Below are 20,347 nucleotides of genomic sequence, written 5' to 3'. Positions count from 1 at the left end.
TCATCACAAGCCGCCCGGCGCCCAGGGGCGCGCGACAGGTGGCAGCTTGCTTCCCTTTGGATTCGAGGGAGCGTTTGATTTTCTCCGCCTGCGTGCTGCTTGATTAAACGAGGCCGCGCGGAGGCCGGCTGCAGGCTTCCTGCACAGCTTGAAATGACACGGGCAATTTAGAACCTCTGACCAGAAAATCTGCTGTGCACTGTCACACTGTGACAGGGTCTCTGCGGAGAGAACGCCTCTAATTGGCAAGGCCGGCTCCCGCCGCCAGCTCCCAGCAGTCAGACGGTGAGGACGGGTTTGGGACGCCTCCGCAGCTCACCGGGATCTTTTGTGCAGGACACCCCAGGACACGGCCTGAAGACGCACCGGAACCCCGGTGTGCTGGTGTTCTCCCGCCCAGACCAGGTGTTCCACGCAGGACTTCTGGCGCACTGGTGGTGCGGGACCCGGAGCAGCTCACGGGGTCTTTCGTGCAGGACACCCCAGGACACGGCCTGAAGACGCACCGGAACCCCGGTGTGCTGGTGTTCTCCCGCCCAGACCAGGTGTTCCACGCAGGACTTCTGGCGCACTGGTGGTGCGGGACCCGGAGCAGCTCACGGGGTCTTTCGTGCAGGACACCCCAGGACACGGCCTGAAGACGCACCGGAACCCCGGTGTGCTGGTGTTCTCCCGCCCAGACCAGGTGTTCCACGCAGGACTTCTGGCGCACTGGTGGTGCGGGACCCGGAGCAGCTCACGGGGTCTTTCGTGCAGGAAACCCCAGGACACGGCCTGAAGATGCACCGGAACCCCGGTGTGCTGGTGTTCTCCCGCCCAGACCAGGTGTTCCACGCAGGACTTCCAGCGTACTGGTGGTGCGGGACCCGGAGCAACTCACGTCGCCTCTCTGAGCACTGGTTTCTCAACTTTGAAACCAGTCATCGTGACGGACAAACGGGACGTGACACGTGGAACCCCCGGCACAGCGCATGAGGGAGAGGTCCTCAGCACCAAGCCCTTCCAAAGCGAATTCTGATTCTGACCCATCCAGATGGGAAGTCGACACAGAAAGGGCCAGGAAGACCCCAAAGGCCACCATGATGGTCTGCAGAGGCCCCACTAGAACACAAGACTGCAGCTCATTGTGACTACTCGTCCAATCCGCTGCACCGATACATTCGGAAATAACTTAATTATGGGATATGCGTGGGCATGAAATGATAAGGAAAAAAAAAACCTCTACCGACAGACCAGACGGATAGGTTATCTTCATTGTTGCTTTCAGATACTTGCCAATTATTAACAATAACAACGGCCACCTCAGGGTAAGAGTAAAGGAAGTCGCCGGCTCTTTCAAGCCAACCTGAGTCCCACCCCCTCCGAGGTGTCTTACGGGCCTCCGGGAGGTCTGTCTCAAGGAAGAAGCGAGACGGCACAGGAAGGTGCCTGCACTGCACGTGCTCAGAGATGCAAGAGGCTTAGAGCGTCCTCCTGGGTGATGTCACTTTCTACCCAGCCTCCTTTCTTCAGAAACAAACACACACACAAACAAAACCTAAAATGAGTCATATTTCATGCAGGGGCTCTGATGGCAGGTAATGTAGGTCACTATACCTTGCATTAAAACAAAGCTCGACAGGTGCTTGATATGCAGACAGAGATGGATCGATGAGAGACAAACGCTCTGGCCCGCGGTGCTCCCGGAGGAAGAGCGCCTGGCCGGCCCCCAGCCCCTTCCGTCAGAGCGTGTCTCTCCGGAGAAGAGCTGTCACCACCACGGCTAATCTTCCTCCTGTGGCCCTCCATGTCTCTTAATTGCCTTTTGATGAAAACTGCCAGGAGCTTGAAGCCGTTCTAGAGATTTTAAGGGATTCTCTTGTCTGTATAAACATTCCCATCCCTCACCCATCAGGGCTTTGTTTCCACAAAACCACTCAGACAGAACCGCAACACGAGGTCCCTCGGCTCCGTCTGACGGCAGCCTGCGCCGGGTCATCACAACGAGGAAGGAGGGGCTTTTCAACCCAGACCTCATCAGAGGAGGCAGACTGCGGTTGCAGACCTCATCCGGGGTCAGATGGGCTCGGGGAATCGGTGGGTCCCCTCAGCGGGTGACCGTGCGGCTCAAATGAGGCCATGATGTGATGAGCTCAGCACCCTGCCCAACAGAACTGGGGCCCAGGGGTCCCAGCCACGGCCCAGTGGTCACAGCCGCGGCCTCGCAGTCACAGCCGTGGCCCAGTGACCACAGCCCAGTGGTCACAGCCGCGGCCCTGTGGTCACAGTCTTGTGGTCACAGCCATGGCCCAGTGACCACAGCCCAGTGGTCACAGCCGCGGTGCTGCAGTCACAGTGGTTGATGCTAAAGCAGACACAACTATCAGAGCTGGGTCAGCACGTCCAACAGATAGCACACAATCCAAATGGTCAGGGAGCCGAAGAGAAGGAAGAAAGAGGAAAGGTTTCCAGATGTTTACAGAAGAATGCAGATGCTGTGTCACAGTGCTCTGTGGAACCGGACCCAGGCGGGGTCGCCTGGATGTGAGTGTGCCCATCACGTAGCCGGCTCTTTGGTGGGCTGTTTCTCCAAGTTCTCTCTCTCTCTCTCTCTCTCTCTCTCTCACACACACACACACACACACACACACACGTCTTTCTATTAAGCCGGGACATCTGCTCTCATATCTGCCACCAGGCACCTGCCGCTCTTTCATACTCTCAGTCGCTTCTTCTTCCGTTTCGCCCTCAACCTGTGATGGAGGTACCGTGGATTCAGAGCCCCAGCCACTGGTTGATGCAGTTCGGAGTGATGGCAGTCCCCGGCGGGTGGCCTTCCATCGCTTCCCTGTGTCTTCTGTGTCCAGTGGGCAAAGCCAACCCGCAGCTGGCACTGGCAATAGCTGAGCTAGGCAGCTCTGGGCGTCTCTGACTCCGCGGGTCCACGCAGGAACGAGAGGACACTCCCGGCGTGAGAGCCATCTCACCAACCCTTTCCCCCGCTCAGGGGCCCTGCCCTTTGCAGACAGGAGCAGAGCAGCACAACCACCAGCCACCAAGCCCTGAACCCTGCCCCACAGAGCTGCTCAGCCCAGGGGGACGGACACGTTCTATGTGTCCCAGCCTACGTGGACCACTAAGCATGGTCATCTTCCTCGTGCTAATGCAGGGAACAGGCTCACAGAGGCCAAGGGCCTCCCCCAACCCCCCGAGGCCACGGACCCTGGGAGCCAGGATGCAGAGAGCTCTGTCCTTCCGGAAGCCCGCCTTCCCTCCTCGCCACCTCCCTCCCCGCAGCCTCCTGGCAGGCGGGGCTTCCGCCCTGGGAGCTCCGGGCTCATGTGGCTGTTCGCCTCTTCCCGAGAGCTGTCAGCCTCTCTCAATAAGTCCGCCATTCTCGTTCCCACGTTCTTGGCACACCACCCAGAGTAGGTGCCAGGGAAAGTTTTCTGACTTCAGGCCGAGTCTCAAAAAACATAAAGTGCTGAGTAATGGGTGACTTCAATCATTCCTTGAAAAAGGAAATCTGCTCATGCACTGTGTCATCTGACTCAGGCCTATGAGGTCCTGACCAAGGGTCTTCAGGGCCACTGAATCAATGATGCATGAAGCCCAAAGAGCTCGTTTTATTGCTTACCTTTCCAAGAATTAACAGAGCTCTACTATAAAAGATAAAATAAAAATAATAAAATAGCTCTATCTTTAGGAGGACAGAAAACAGCTTCATTTCTTTTTAAAAGCAGGTCTAAAAGTACGTATTATGGGGGGAAAGGCTCAGAGAGGTTGACTGGCTTGCCCAAGGCCACACAGCAATGAAGCCACTCAGCCAATGGACCTGGAGCTCCTCCTGGGACCCAGCTACCCTCCACCTGCGATTGCTCCCCTCTCCCTCTCCCTCTGTCTCTAAACACTTGAGACTAAAGACTGACCTCAGCTGGGGCAGAGAGAAGCAGAGAGAAGGAAATCCATTCTGGCATCCACCGTGCCTCTGCCTGATCCTGACGTTCCGTCCGTTTTCACAGCACCCCTCTCGGGAGTAGCATGAGGACCTTGCCCGGCTCTAAACAGAGTGCACTGCATCTAAGGCGCTGCTGTTCCTCGTGACTCCACAGCTCGCTAAGCCACGGGGAGAGGGAAGTGCGTGGTGGGCCGCGAGCTCTCCGCAATCCCCAGAAACGAGGAACCCACCGGCTCTGAAGTGCAGTGAGAAACCTCTTTGTCACACTGCTTATTAAATGTCCCATCGTCACTACCCAGTTCAGGTCAGTCACATCACCAAACTCAACTACGTGGGTGCAGACCGTCTTACGGATATCCTTGCTTCAGCCGAAGGACACTCTAACCTGAATATGCTCACCGTCCTCCGTAAGGCCTCCCACACGCACCCCTCCTGCCCCAGCCCTAGAGGAGAGAGTCCGAACCTTCTGCACCCCACCCTCCAACCGGTGGCTCTCCCCCTGCCCCAGGGGCCTTCTCCGGCTCCCTCCCCTGTTCCAGCAGCATCAGCTCGGACAGTGTCACAGAAGGTCAATGACAAATGTCTTTTTCTGCCTAGTAATCCTCCTCTTCCAGGTAGCCCGCTCTGATGCCTCCAGGGGAGCCAGGGGAGGGGAGGGCCTCCCTGTCACCCGCGGCACCTGTCCTCCTGGCTCTTCCCTTTCTGACTCCACCTTCTCGGCTCTCACCTTCACCTCCCACGGTACCCGTGAACAATCTGAGTTTGTGGCTCCGTCTTTCTAGTCCTGCCCAGGGTTCCTGAGATGGAGCCGGTGAGAGCAGGAGCTCAATGTCCCCTAACTGTGCGAATTAATGACAGACAGCCCATAAACACATGGTGACGGCTCATCGCAGAGGGCTCTAGTTAAAAGAAATAACTTGTGTCCAGGAGGTGTGACTGCAGGGCGGGGCCAAAGGAGGTTTACTGTGTGAGCACACGGAACAGAGTTTATTCTGGAATTGTTATGTATTGACTCTTGTTTTATTTTTCCATCCCAACAACTGCCAACTTCCTTTGGCCCCGCCCTGTCTATTGCGTTAAGAAAGTGCCTCCTGGGTCTGCCAGTCATTGGCTGGGAGGGTCCAGTTCTAAACACACACCCCTTCCTTCCCTCGAGGAAGAGGTCAGGGGCCAGGGAGCCAGGAGTGGAGTCTGCGTAGGAGTTTCCCTGGAAGGGGTGCTCTGTAGTCTGTCGTTTGTGGAAGTAAGTAAGAGTAGTGTTTAAGGATGGGGGGGGGGGGCATCAGAACAGCTGACCACCAACGGAAACGAAACAAGAGCAGGTAAGGACCTCAGTCCCCTACCCCTCTACTCTGACTCAAGACCCAGTCAAAGAACCTTCTAGAAAAGAAACATCTGCAGTTCAGTGTGTCTCTAGTGGCTATATTTCATGAGTGTCCCTAAAATAAAGCCATCGTTTCTTTGGAAATGTATTGTGTCCTTGACCGTTGCTACGAGAACGAGTCTTCGATGTTCTCACCACACAGGTTGCAGCCAGTGGTAACCAGGTGAGGTGGTGGGTGTGTTAACTAACCTTATTATAGTCCCCTAATGCGTAAAATATATACCCGTATGTCAAATCCTCACGCTGTACACCTTAAACTCACACAATGTTCTATGCCGACTATATCTCAATAAAGCTAGAAAACAAAACCAGACCAGAATTTCCCCATCGAGGCCACTGAGAATGCGCATGGAGTCTGTTCGGTCTCCCACTGGTGTGAACAAAACACCTGCTGAGAGTCCAGGAAGGGACGCCCCACTCGAGTCTGCCCGGCCCGGCCCGGTCGGCTGAGCACGCATGGTGCGGAGTTTTGGGGATCAACAGGCTGCAGTGGGCTTGGGTCACCTGGCAGCAGTGCAAACCCTGGACGTCCATTGAACCAGGAGCTCTACAAATACCACCTTGCTGCCGTCTAACAAGGATCCCGCAGACCAAGCGAAGACACGGAGCTCAGCGAAGGTCATCAGTAGCCTGCCCACGGCACCAGGCTAGTGACTGGAGAAACGGAATTAGAGCCACGCGCTGGTTTCTTAGGGGCAGAGCTGACGCTGAGCCCCTCCCACGTCCTTCAGGGCCATACTCGGGCCTTGAGGGAGGGGCCTGAGGGAGAACCAGCTGGAGAACCCGGACATGGGGTGGTGGGCACACTACCTGTGGCTTCAGCAGCTCTGACTCCCTGGGGGATAATCAGGCCCTGTGGGTGGTTCTGAGCTCACCAGAGGCATGTCCCTCTCTGCAGGGCCACAGTCAGCCCCCTGCCAGGCTCTTTTCCTGACAGACCTGCTTCCCAAACAAATCCTCAGCCGGGGGTTAAGAGGATAAAAGGCTTAAAGCAGCAGCAGGCTCATGAAGTCACAGATTCAAAGGCAAAAAAAAAAAACAACAAAAAAAACAAAGGGACAGGGTCATTGTTAATAGGAACATGGATTTGCAAGAAAAATAATCCAGAACGCTCTTCTCTGTAAGCCCCCAGTGCCTGTCCTCTGCTCACGGACACAGACGTCATTCCAAGAAGGCCGTTTTGTGAGGACGGGAAGGTCAGAGTTTTTAGTAAAATCACAATTACGGAAGGTGAGGGACAGAAAGCCTCTTAGAGGCGACCGAACCCACCTGTACCCCTTGTGCTAGAAACGCTAGGGGGGAGCCCACCTGCACCCCTTGTGCTAGAAACGCTGGGGGAGCCCACCTGCACCCCTTGTGCTAGAAACGCTGGGGGGGCCCACCTGCACCCCTTGTGCTAGAAACGCTGGGGGGGCCCACCTGCACCCCTTGTGCTAGAAACGCTGGGGGGGCCCACCTGCACCCCTTGTGCTAGAAACGCTAGGGGGGGCCCACCTGCACCCCTTGTGCTAGAAACGCTGGGGGGCCCACCTGCACCCCTTGTGCTAGAAACGCTGGGGGGGCCCACCTGCACCCCTTGTGCTAGAAACGCTGGGGGGGCCATCGGTGGGAGCCCCCAGTCAGACCGCTTTACGGGAGAATACACAGAGGGTTGGCGTGCCCCAGTGGGAAGTCCTGGGACCGAAAAGGAATTAGCTCCATGGCCCGCGGTGTGAATGTCGAACCCACTGGCCACTCCTGGGGGTGGGGGAGGACGCTGTCTCCACAAAGGCGTCCCTGTCAAAGCCCCAGCAAAGCTGACCTCGGAGGTCCGCCTCCACGCTGACCTCCCAGGCCTCCACTCCGCAAAGCTGAGCGCTCCGTGTGGCTCTCAACCATGGGACCACAGTTCCTTTCAGAAGTGGGGACGGAGGAGAGGGGACTCCACATGTTTCAATAAAAGAATTGCAGGGGGTGGTGAAGAGAGTTGTTTCTGACAGAAACAGACGAATCGATTAATCAATCTCTGGCATGCAAATATAATTGTGTTTCTGAGTCTATTAAGGCCGATCAGGGCTCAGGCCTGCTTTGCTAAAGTCACAGGGAGCTGGCTGTCCCTGGACATCAGGCCGGCATGGGGACCAGCAGGGCCTAAACACAGACGGCTCTGTCTTTCAGCCACTCGACCTGCAATGCAGCTGTGTTCCCTCTGGTAGAGTCAAAGATTTCAAGCCTAACGTTCCTGTGAGCATCTGTACCGATGGGTGGGTCCCTTCTGCACAGCGAGTCTGTGTACAGGACCCAATTTATCTGAGAAAGCATCTAACACCTCTGATCAGAATGCCTGCTGCAGGACACTGTAAAGCAGGCGCGGCAAAGAGTCAGAAAATAACCCTGAGCCCCACACGATGAAAAACCTCACTCAGAAAGAAAATGGGGGCCCCGGCCGGTTTGGCTCAGTGGCTAGAGTGTGTGAAGACGTCCAGTTCCATCCCTGGTCAGGGCACACAGGAGAAGCGACCGTCTGCTTCTCTCTCCCTCCCTCTCCCCCTTCTCTCTCTCATCCCCTCTCACAGTCAGTGGCTCCGTTGATTTGAGCATCAGCCCCAGACAAGGGGACTGCCCGGTGGATCCGGTTGGGGCGCATTTAGGAGTCTGTCTCTCTGTCATCCCTCCTCTCACTTAAAAAAATAAAGAATCCCAGTTCTGTTAAGAAAGAACATCAGTTTGATTTACAGCCTCCTCTGAATTAAGATGGAAAATGAAATTTAAATTCATTGGCAAAGACAAATCTCAGCTCCCTTTCAGCTAACAATGTTAGACACGACGGCTCATCTTCTCATAAATTGGTATAAATGAATTATGAATAAATTGACGACTTACAAATATCCACATAATGGGCTTTCTAATTAGTTGTTCACTTAAGTATTTCATGAGGAAATGACTGCATGTGAAATGTGATCGTCCCTCCGCTGAGTTCCAGAGCCCATGCAGGAAAGCCAACCCGGAGTCTACACAAGCTTCGAGCTAAAGGCATGAGCAGAGAGATGAAAGGTCCACTCTCACTGGGGGAGAGGAGATGTCACCATCTCATGCCAGGATTGGTTTGGGCCATGAACATCCCTATAGTCACAAGTTCCATAAATCCCGGCTGGGATAAATGCAACAATGCTGTAGCCCTGCCCCTCCCCATCAACAATGCTGTAGCCCTGCCCCTCCCCATCAACAATCCTCTAGCCCCACCCCCTCCCCATCAACAATGCTGTAGCCCCACCCCCTCCCCATCAACAATCCTCTAGCCCCACCCCCTCCCCATCAACAATGCTGTAGCCCCACCCCCTCCCCATCAACAATCCTCTAGCCCCACCCCCTCCCCATCAACAATGCTCTAGCCCCACCCCCTCCCCATCAACAATGCTCTAGCCCCACCCCCTCCCCATCAACAATGCTCTAGCTCCACCTCACCTTGGTCTTGCAGGTGAGCTCTGCTTCCTGACATCACAGAGCCATTCTGCTCTGCACCTGCCTTTCCAGGTCCTCCGCATGGCCGACTCCCACCCAACGGGGGACCAGTGACAGCTCTGAGGCTGACTCCTTCCCAGGACACCTTCTGTGACTCAGCCGCCCACAGACTGTTTCTCCTCATCATGCCCCAAACTGGTCTTAGTTACGGAATGCCCTGCACATCATAGTCCTTTTCTGTGGAGGTCTCCATCTTCGTGTCCACTGGTACACACTCGGAGGGCAGTCCCGTCCTCCATCTTCACGGTTAGAGAGCCGAGTACAACGACATTGTACTGGTGTTTACAGTAATAGACTCGTGCATGCATGACAGACTCAAACATGCACGGTACGCTTTGGAAAATGGGGAAAAAAGGGGTGCATAAAAACTAGGGCTGAATAAACATCGATATACGGAAATGGTGCAGAGAGGAGTTTATATCGGAGGGGAGGATAAGAGTGGTCTGAGCACAGACAGAAAGGTGGAAGCAGTGTAAGGTCAAACCACTCGGGCTGTGAGCACGAGGGTGGGAGTGGGAGCAGCAGGGACAATGCAGACAGCATCTGTGAGCGGCCAGGCACCACGCTAGCTGGTCTGCACATACTAATGAACGCAATTAATGCCATAACCCCGTGAGATAGGCTTTGTCATCACCATTTCACAGGTGTTAAAAGGACGGCTCCGAAGGAATAGAGGTCTTAGCATTCTCGGAGCTTACAAATGGCCGAGCCCACCCTCAGAGCCAGGTCTGAGCCCCGGGCCCGGCTCCCCGGTGCCTCTCGGCCCCTGTCAGTTGTCAGGATGAAGTCTGGCTACCAAGCACCGGGGTGAGACTTCATGATGCTTGTTGACTCGTTAGAACAGATGCTTTTCCTTTGGGAACCTGCCTCAGACAACTCAGGCTTTGGATAAACGCAGGCTGACCGTTTGCCCAGAGCCGCTGGACAAGAGGTAGTACTGCGCGTCCTGGGACTAGACAGACCATCCACAGATACAAACACGCCACAAGCAGGGAGCTCCCCGGTCAGGATCAACGTTCACGGGAAATTCCCAGCTCCGGGGCCATGTGGTTCCCACACAGTATCTCACAACAAGTCCAGGGGAACATCTGTCTTGTCAGACAGGGCAACAATGAGCTGGGACTCCTAGATGGAGGGACCAGGGGACATTTCTCATCATCAGGTGGCACTTGGACGGCCACAGTCCAACCCAGTCTGAGGACTGAGGAAGAGTACTCTCCCTCTTTTGAAAACCCCCAACTCTAACTTCGACCACCCAAGGACCCGACTGAGCATGTATTTTAATCAAACACCCTCATGACCCCGAAATGGGCCAGCTTCCCCCAACCCTACCTTCTTCCTGTCTGATGTCATCAGCAGGCCATCCACTTTCCCCCACGCAGGCCCCACCTGACTGCCGGGCTGGACGGCAGCCGCCTCTCCCTCGGGCCGTGCCGACTGGGTCAGGTCATTACATTTCACCGTGAGCACGGCTCCCAAGGGATTCAGAGCGGGACAAGCCTTAGCACTTAGGCATCCGGGCTCATGCCCGCCAGGAACACCCCGGGCAGATGCAGAATCCCGGCTGGCATCATGCTCAGCCGGTCCGCAGCTCCCTGCACCAGGACCCAGGTGGCTGGGCACTACTAACCTCAAGGTCTAATTCAATATTAGGGTTCAGAGGTGAGCTTCGCTAAAGAAGATGCCTCCCCAAACCACACAGCTCTAGACAGGACAGTGTCACAGGCTCGCTGGGTAAGTCCTGTCTGCTGTACTTTTCTTTCAGCCTCCTTCGCCCCGGCCGAGGGGTATCCCTGGTGTTCCGGACGGTCATGTCAGAACATCCTCCCAGTGGTGATGATCTCACAGAGGCCGTGGTCCTCACACGAAGGCCCGATGCACAGTCAAGAGGCATGTTAGGAATCAGTCTGGTGACAAATCCACACATTGATTTTCTTTTAACTCAGTTTGTCTGTCTCAGTCTGCCCATGGTTGGATCTGATTAACTTGTCACACGACAGCAGGGTGTGTCATCAACAGGCCTGGACCCTAAGAGGGGCGCTGTCATTTTCTGGTGCTGGTTGTACTTCCATTAATTAATATCCCCTTCAGTTCATGAGGACTTCCTTACAGTATCTGCTGGAAGCCATTGGCTACACTTTATGAGGGTCGGTGTCATTAAAAAAAAAAAGAGAAAGTAACTGACACACACACAAAACCGGCGGGTCCCAAACGGCACCATCTCTCCACGTGAGGGTGATGTCGTCAACTTATCTGTGTGGGGGGACGCCCGCATCTATTGTGATGTCTGAAGGAGGAGCGGGGCTCGTGGCTGTGAGCCAGGAAGGACACAACAAGGTTTCCAGGGCCCTTCTGGATTTGGTTATAAAGGAAGCCTGATTTCCCCCCTTATTTGTGGTTAAAACAATTGTAGATTGAAGTCTTAATGTCTCCTTCCCCATGCCGATGGGCGCGTTGCACCAAGTACCCCTCGGGAGAGTGCAGTCCACCCTGCCCCGGTCCCGAGTGGCCCGTCTGGACAAAAACCACTCAATACCACTTACTTCCATGGTTGGGTGACCAGGAGACCAGGACTCAGGAGATAATGAATAGAAAGGCGTCTAACGCTATGTCAGACGCATGACTTTATCAAAACAACGCTTCCTTGTCGTGTGAAGGTGGAGCCTGAAGACGGAGCGGCCTGAGGTGACGAGGAGCCCCAGGGAGCGGTGGCCAGGCCGGGACACCCTCAGGGAGCTGGGCTCCCCACATCCCGGCTTGTCCCACTCTGCCGATGAGGTCTGCTCCCGAGAGGAGGGCCGGACTGACGGACACGGGCTTGCGGAGATGCCCGGAGCTCTGTTTCATCAGAACGCAGCCCAGGAACCCCAACCGGAACCCCTCGCGTGCACCGTCCCCTGGAACACCGAGCTGGCACCAGAACCAGTTCGCCGACCAGAACAACGACTCGGCCCCACTGAATGTCAACAAAGCGCCACGTCATAGAAGAGGCTCACGCAGCGTAACCGTGAGGACTAGCCCTCTGCAGCCTTGGGGGGCAGATGGTAGAACCGTGCACAGACTCTTCCCCTTCTGTCAGGAGATGGCATCCGCTTGCCCGCCCTGACTCCAGGCTGTCCGGCCCTTGCTTTGCCCCACAGGGGGCAGTGGAAACCATGTCACGCACGTTCTGAGGCGAGACCACAAGCAGCTCGGTGGGTGCCCACTCTTGTAGCCGGCTGGAGGATGAGAGGACCCAGCGAGGACAACCACAGCCCCCCAGGCAAGAGCCCCAGACTCCAAGTGTGTCCAGCTGAGCTCAGCCAAGCCCAGTCTGGCTCAGTAGAACCACCAGGCAGAGCCCAGCCCAGAGGACCTAAGCTCAGAATCAGGAGCTAAATCCAAAGTTGTTGTTTTAGCTTCTAAGGCTTAGAGTCACTTATTATGCAGCAAACGACACCAGCAGGGACCTGTGGCTCTGTTCACGCATGTATGCAGGGCACACGCTGGGATTCTGCAAACGTGGGTTTCCTGGTGGGCACCATGGGGGAGGGGAGCACCGCCCGAGGACACGGCAGTCTGGTCTGCATGCAGATGCCGTCTGCAACCGTCCGTGTCTTTGTTATTATTTGCAATGACCTCGACAGGCAAGTCTCTCAGGAGGATGTACTGAGATCCCACAGGGAAAAAGACTAACTCAGAGTCCACCTCAAAAACTGGAAGCAACTAGATTTAAAGAGGGCATTTAAAGAGGGCATTGCAGAGTCTCAGTTTCTGAGACAGCTCGGCCCGGGCGTCAGGGCGTGGAGTTTGGAAAGAGGCCCCTCCGAGCTTTGAGCGTGCAAACACCTTTGCGTCAGAACGACCTGAGCGTCATTCCCAACAGATCCACTTTCCTTCTGATCCTGACAGACAGCTTTAGTGGGAATCAGGATGTGAGAGGCAGAAGAGAGAGCAGGACGGGCATTCACATTCTCCAGTCCCTCAATATACAGCTTTTTTTTTTTTTTTTTTAAATGCACTCGAGGTTTAGATCTTCTACTTGGCAGGAAAACCAATGGTAAAAGTCCTTTTTTTTTTCATTAATCCAAAATTTCCCATAACCTCTCCTTCACCATCTCCACCTCCCTCCAACCCTCTGTCAGGAGGAAGGAAAAAAAAATACACACACACACACACACACACATATACACACAAATACACACACATAAACATACAGAATACAAATAGGAAGCGCACTCACCCTCGCTGAAAGAGATCCACATTATAAAACTTATGGAGCTCTATAGAAAACTCAACCGTTCCTTGGACTTCAGACATGATCTTTTTGGTGCATTACCTGAAAAACAAGAGAGAGATTAACCGCTGGAGACCACCACCACCAGACACAGGGGGCCTGAGCCCCGAGACCAGGGGAGCAAACAGCGCTCAGGGAGGTGGACGAGGGTCCCCGGCGAGCGGGACTATGACCGGTCCCCCGGCTGTCCTCACTCATTGTCACTTTCACGGGGAGGTGGAGGGATGCTTGCTGCCACACAGCCCCCACCTGGAAAGACCAGGACTGGGACCCAGATATCCTAATTCGAAAACAGGGTTCTGCTGCTGGCCTGCCCTGCCCTGCCCTGCCCTGTCAGGACCATGGAGAAGGTGCTGCGAGCACCTTCTTCATGGTCCTTCCGCCGTCTACCTGGGTGGCCCTGAGCAAGTCACTGAACGTCGCCCATTCTCAGGGTCTTCATCTGCAACCGTGGAGGCTGGAAATAGCATCTGACCCCTAAGGGATGAGGTGAACGGTACATGAATTTGCCACATGGAGCCCTCAGCACAGTTCCTGCCGCAGTCACGACTCATCACGTGTTTTTTTCATTAATCATGATTGCTAGTGATTGAAAATGCCTTCAGTCATTGTTAGTATAAACACAGTCTCGAAAGGGCTGAGGTGCCCGGAGAGGCGAGCGCGGGCGTGTTTTCTACAGAGTGTGGGAAGCAGGGGGAGGGCTGCTGTCATCACCGAGCAGAGGGGCAGCCCCACTCGGCAGGTGGCTACTTTCCCACGCCAGCAGGCCAGAGGGTGGGGGGGGGGAGATGGGACAGGAGGTTAGAGCAGCCCAAGTCTAGGTGGAGAAGTGAACCCGGAGGAAGACTCAAGGCTAAATTCCAGGGATAGAAAACCATTGAGATACTCGGGCATTTGGAGGGAGGGAAAGGAACCGACTTTTATGGGTCACCTGCTGTATTTCTTGCTGCTGCATGAAGTATTTTATGAAGTTGCCTGATTTTTTCAAAAAAATGAAACATTTTGTGTGTAGAAGTGTATGTGTGTGTCTGTGTGTGTGTGTGTGAGATAAAGATTCTCTCTTGCCCCATATTGCAGATAAGACAAAGAATAAAAAAAAAAAAAGCTCTGACCTGGAGCCACTTTCTGCTCTGGTAAGTTTCCGCCCTTTCTCCAAGCCTCAGTTTACTGCCATGTGCATGGGCATGAATCGAGCTATGTGGGAGGAGTCCCCACGGGATGGGAGGTTGTTATTTGCCACTGAGCGGGTTGTCACTCAGAAGGCGGATGCTGGCAGGACCGTGGGGAGGGGAGAACGAGAGAGGAGGAGGAGGCCGAGTCAGAGGAGACTCATCCAGTCCCTCCTGGCTGGCAAGTGGTGACTGGCACCTAAGGGCTCCTTCCAAAGCCACTTTCTTTCTGCCCCCAAGACCAGAGCACCGTCGCAGTGGCTCAGAGCCCAGCCTCCCTGCGGCTCCTGTGGCCATGCGGGGCCGGCCCGCGAGAAGGAAGCACGGGCTCCCCACACGTCCCCTGTCCCCAGGCTCCAGCCAGGGTGCCAGCCGGGCTGGCGTTTCTGCACACGCACAGCTCCACGGGCCCCAACCTCTGCCAGTTCTGCGAGACGGAATTTCCAGCTGATGAGCCCGGACAGGCCTGACTCACAAAATGTGCTGAAAACCCAGGTTCCTAATGCGATGGCCGAGCATATGCCCCGTCCCACGTCCTCCCGAGCCTGCACCGGCTCCCCTTGGTCCTGACAACGTGTGATCTCTGGAGGGTTCCAGCTCCCTACACCTGCGGGGAGAAGGCTCGCCCGAGAGGGGGGCGCGTAGATCGAAGACAATCACCTGCAGAAATCCAGTCATTTCCAGGCAGACTGGCAATCGCTCATCTGTGGTAGCAGTTCCTGTTCTTCTCTCTGCCCTCACGCTGTGGGCAGAGGTTCAAAAACCCCTGCTCGGTTTCCAGACTCAAACCACGAGGTTTCCCTCCTTGACTCTGGAGTGTCTGGGGTCCTGGAGGCCCGCACTCCAGGCCCATTCACACTGAGGACACTATCCGTGCTCTGCACGGCCCGATGTCTGAAACGTTTTGCTCGCTATTCACATTTCCTACAATGTTTTAGAACGTTGTCACTTGCCTCTGAGGATATTTGTGAAGAGAAAAAAAAAAAATTTAAAGAACTATTTTGGAGAAATACCACACGATCCCACCCCTTTATCAGATACTGCTTGGCATCCAAATGCCTTTGACAAATATGTTTCCCTCTGAAGTGTCATTTTTCTTGTAAAACATCAGCCTTCAGAGTGTGGGGCTTTGGACAGATGAAGCGAAAGAGGAAACAAAACAGCGTGTTGATCTTCACTGGCGTCGGCGTGCGCTTTACGGAAAGGGCAGGTGGAGTTAACGTGCCCAGAAGATGGTAAATCAAAGAGTGACCGTGGGGTGAGAGGGAGGGGAGGTCAGGAAAGGACCCTGTCCGACCACAGGGCCGAAGGGTGAGGACCAGGAAGGCCGGCACCCTGGCACGTGGCGAGGTCAGAGCTGGCCGCAGCACAGCGCCCATCAGAATGCACCGCCTCCCCCAGGGACCCGGGGAGGCAGCGAGAACCCTCTCGGGATGACCGCTGCTGCCTCTCCCCCGCCCCCAGCCCCGCGATGGACTCCAGGCGGCCGTTCTAATGAGGCAGATCTCTCCGGTTCTCTGCGGGGTCGCTGTGGGGAAACTCCGCCGTGTTCAGAGAAAACGGTCTCATTAGGGATTGAAAAGTCACACTTCCTCGTCAGAGGACGGGAGGGCTGCCAGAGAGCACCCCCACCCCAGGCTCACCGCTCTGTGGGGCCTGGCCCAAGCCAGGTGACGCCTCTGAGCCTCAGTGCTGACATCCGGGATAGGGGCCCACACTGCCCTTGCAGGGCAGCTGCTGAGGGTCACACTGTGGGCATCTCCAGTGGGAGGCGCTCTCATTGCTTCCATTTGCTGGGATCGAGCCCACAAAACTGCTCCAAGCGCCACACGGACAGGCGAGCCACGGTCCAGGGGCCATCGGAAGACGCAGATCAGAGAAGAGAAAGTCGAAGTGCAACGGTGGTCCATGGGGACAAAGGCCATGACAGGAGGATGCCCAGAGGAGGCCAGAACACCTGGCAGCAAAGGCTCTGACCCACGGGACAGCCTGCTCGAGCCGGTCCAGCCTGATGGACACGGCTCAGCCCCTCAGCACCTGGACGACCTCAGGCAAGGCCTTAACCTCCTCCACTTCAGTCTCCTCCACGGGAAGTTGCTTTGGAGCCTGGCCTACGATACAAGCTGTTGCAATAAAGAAGAAAACCTAAAACCTATTTTGAGGACACAGCAGGAGAGGAAGCATGCCTAACAACCCTCCCCCCCCCCCGCAGGCTGGGCACGTCCCTGCGGAGTCCAGCTGGTGGGGTGGGGGCGGGTTAGGAAGCAGGGGAACCAGAATCCGGGCCGGTGACTCTCATCCTTCACAGCAAAGGCAGCCCCAGCCGCTCAGCCCCCTGATGTTTAAAAGCATCCTTCCTACGTGCAGAAATCCACATGGGATGCAGGTGCGAGTTTGTTTATGCCACATCAGAAGACGGTGCAAACAGCACCACCCACACTGCGCTGGGTTCCTGCTTTCCTTTCTCAGGGGTGGGGGGGCGGGGGGGTCTGTGTCCCTCTTCAGCAGCTTCTTAAAGTGCGGGCATGAAGGCAGGTAAGGCTGCACCACCTCCTCGAAAGATAACGGACGTAAACTCAGGTCAGAGGCCTTGATGCACCAACAACAAGGAAGCCCCAACGCCCTGCCCCCAGAATTCAGCATAGAACCTCCCCTTCCCGCCATCTGTCCTGCCACCAGCTAAAATGCACGCGCACAAATGAACCCCCGCTGGGCGCAGACATAAGCGCATACGCACCAGATGCCCGCGGTGAGGCGACTTCTCCGAGAGGCAGGGCCTGGCGGCCACGCGGCCAGACCCTTTCAGGAACAGCAAACACGTTTTAGCCCTGCCAGTTTGCACTTCTATCTACAGCTACTCTGCAGTGATTTGTTTTCTCTTTTTTTCCCTGCAGATTGACATTAATGTATATTTTTTTCTGCAACATTGTGGGTGCTTAGTCAACAGTGGATAATGCTAATATTAGAACAACTCATAATAACAATTACATAAGAAGAGAGATTACACATAGCAAAGACAGGCTTAAATACCAAAAAAAAAAGTCCATCCTGGAGGGTGGGGGCCAGCAACAGAGCCTGGGCTGAGCAGGGCAGAGACGGGCACCGAGGTGCCAGGGACAGGTGTCCAGAGTGCTGTCCAAGGCCAGGTGTCAGCACCCAGGGCCTGGGGAGGCACATGGGGTCAGGGGGCTGGATTCACAGTTAGGTCCCGACTCTCTGATCCTGGGGGAGACGGAAGCCGTGTCCCTCCTGGAGAAACCCGATTCGGAGCTGTCACCCCCTCCCGTTCCCTGAGGTGGGGAGAGTTCGGTGCCATGACAGAAATGACACCAGGTGGAAAGAACAGACAGTCCTGCCTTGGAAGGCAGTGGTCGCCCTGCCGGGATGGGCGTCCACGGATGCCGAGTCTCCCCCCCTCCCCCGTCCCCGCCCCGCCCAGCCCCGCAGACACTGACGGCCAGGAGTGCGAGTCCCCGACCCCGTGCTCCCCGATCCCCGATGTCCCCAGCCCGTGACCGCCACACCAGCTCACTTTAAAGTTCCGCATTCGCGAGGGCGGTTCGGGAGCACTGTCTGCAGAGTGGCCGCGCGCACGTCTCGCGAGGACGGTTCGGGAGCACTGTCTGCAGAGCGGCAGCGCGCACGTCTCGCGAGGACGGTTCGGGAGCACTGTCTGCAGAGCGGCCGCGCGCACGTCTCGCGAGGACGCTTCGGGAGCACTATCTGCAGAGCGGCCGCGCGCACGTCTCACGAGGACGGTTCAGGAGCACTGTCTGCAGAGCGGCCGCGCGCACGTCTCGCGAGGGCGGTTCGGGAACACTGTCTGCAGAGCGGCCGCGCGCTCGTCTCGCGAGGGCGGTTCGGGAGCACTGTCTGCAGAGCGGCCGCGCGCACGTCTCGCGAGGGCGGTTCGGGAGCACTGTCTGCAGAGCGGCCGCGCGCACGTCTCGCGAGGGCGGTTCGGGAGCACTGTCTGCAGAGTGGCCGCGCGCACGTCTCGCGAGGACGGTTCGGGAGCACTGTCTGCAGAGCGGCCGCGCGCACCTCTCGCGAGGGCGGTTCGGGAGCACCGTCTGCAGAGCGGCCGCGCGCACGTTTCCGGTCGAGTCCGGAGAAGACGTCCGCAGGGTGAGCATCGGGGGTTTCCCTCTCTAACCCTTTGAGCGCATCAGATGATGCAGGTAACAGGACCTGTACGTTGAAGCACAGCTATTCAATGGGCCCCACATTCACGTCCCCCGCCCTCATCACACCGATGAGAGGTGTGAGGCCCAGTGAGGGGAGTGCCCGCCCACCGTCACAGAGCTACAGCCCTCAGGACCTCATTACCCCATTTCTAGCCCTGTGACCGCTGCACTGCTGGTGGTCAGAGTTTTCACATCCGTGGTCTCATCTGATCATCAAAGGTGGCCCACCAGGTGAAAGGAACAGGAAATGACATCACCGACATGGGCACGGGGATGGGGAGGGAAGGGATGTGACCGAGGTTCATCAGGCTCTCTGGACTCTGGACCTCCCAAGAGACCCGGGGGTCCTACAGCTCAGCCCCCTCGTACTGGGGCTGAGGAAATGGGACCTGTACGTGGCTTTGGGATGTTTCAGTCTCAGAGCCAACCGACAGAGGAGCCCCTCTGGACCTCGGCTCTCCAGCTCTTTAGACTTTGCCCAAACACACCCACCACCGACACATAAGAGCCAGGAGGGTCAGACCCCGCCCAGCCGGCCCACCTGCTCTCTCGACTTCAGCCCAGCCCACCAGAACCTTCCAGACGGCCTCATCAGAGGGTTCCTTCCTTCGCACACACACCCCAGGATGGCCCGCCTGTCCCCTCCCAGGCCTTACAGGTCTAAGGTGGCCCCCCCAGGACGCCCTCCCCGCACAAGCCCCCTCCTGCTGTGTGCTTCCCGAAACAGCCCTGACCATGTTGCATTCGGGAAGCACACCATGTGTCCTCGGAGGACGGCCTCGGAGCAGAACAAAACCAGGGTGGAGAAGCACATGCAACAATGACACGGGATGAAAAAGAGAAGGCAGAAAACCACCAGTGCACACAAGAGAAATGCGCGTAGGAACGCACAACTCAATTCCCCTTCTGTCCAAGCAAATGGGAATCTGGCCTGAGCGCCCGGAGGCTGCCCCCTGCTCAGGCTGTGAGACCTACACAGCCACCTGGCTCTAGTTTTATGATGCAAGCCTGGGCATCTTGTGCCCTCTGTGTGTGCCCGCGGAGGGAAAGGAAGGCGGGCACGTACCGCCCCTCCTGCCTGAGGGGGGGCCACGGAGGCTCCAGCACCCAGGGGTGGGGTGCCGTAAACCAGGGCGCCCCCACCCCACCGTGGCGGGACTCACTATTTATCCTTCCTGGAGCCCCAGCGCACACAGGGGAGGAGGTGAGACCCAGCCGCCCGGCTGCCCCTGAATGAGTCAAGCCCGGCATTTCTGACCTCTCGGGCTGGTGCTTCTGTTTGCTCGCACCTGTCACCAGCTTCCCTGAGTGTGACAATGACTCAGCCTGCGCCTGTGGTCCCAGACGGACCTCCAAGCCTCCATGGCCAACCTTCTTCACAGGCGTGGGCTGCTGTCCACCTCCCAGCGCTCCCCCCCCCAGTCAGAAGAAAAGGACAAGCAAGGACAAGACGGAGAGGCCTGAACCAGGCCCTGAGACAGCGTCCCCGGAGCCTCCTGGGAGCCCAGGGGATGCCCCGGGACAGCGTCCCCGGAGCCTCCTGGGAGCCCAGGGGACAGCGAGCCTCCCCGGCCTGTGCTCTGTGGAAGGTGAGGCTGCAGGTTCCTCACGGTCCTCACCCTCGGGGCAGTGTGATGCTCTGGCCTGGACCTTCCCCGGGCCTGAAACACTGTGTCTGAGCCCCGCCCAGAGCTGGTCCTCACTCCTCCTCCTGGCTCAGCTCCGGGGTCACTTCCACAACCAGCCATCCACCTCCTCCCTGCGCCTTCCCAGCACCCCGCCCTCTTAGTATCTTGGGACCATCAGCCACCCCGTGGGATCCTTCGCCTGCCTGGTCTCTGTCTCCACTCCGAGGCTGTCACCCCGGGAGGGCAGCTGTGTCGGCCCCGGGGC

The 20,347-nt window shown here is 56.7% G+C and overlaps 1 protein-coding gene across 1 annotated transcript in view; it reads right to left on the bottom strand.

Moving 5' to 3' along the window:
• Positions 1–20,347, bottom strand: part of FAM135B (family with sequence similarity 135 member B) — a 205,021-nt gene that overhangs the window by 91,548 nt on the left and 93,126 nt on the right. The window contains exon 2 of the mRNA XM_066265611.1: positions 13,045–13,140. Within this exon, the coding sequence (XP_066121708.1) occupies positions 13,045–13,121 (77 nt within the window). The 5' untranslated portion in view covers positions 13,122–13,140. The remainder of the gene's footprint in view (positions 1–13,044; positions 13,141–20,347) is intronic.

This window comes from Saccopteryx bilineata, chromosome 3 (genome assembly GCF_036850765.1).
Source record: "Saccopteryx bilineata isolate mSacBil1 chromosome 3, mSacBil1_pri_phased_curated, whole genome shotgun sequence".
Taxonomy (NCBI): domain Eukaryota; kingdom Metazoa; phylum Chordata; class Mammalia; order Chiroptera; family Emballonuridae; genus Saccopteryx; species Saccopteryx bilineata.
Note: the sequence above shows the minus strand (reverse complement) of the source record. Positions and strands in the feature narration are given on the sequence as shown.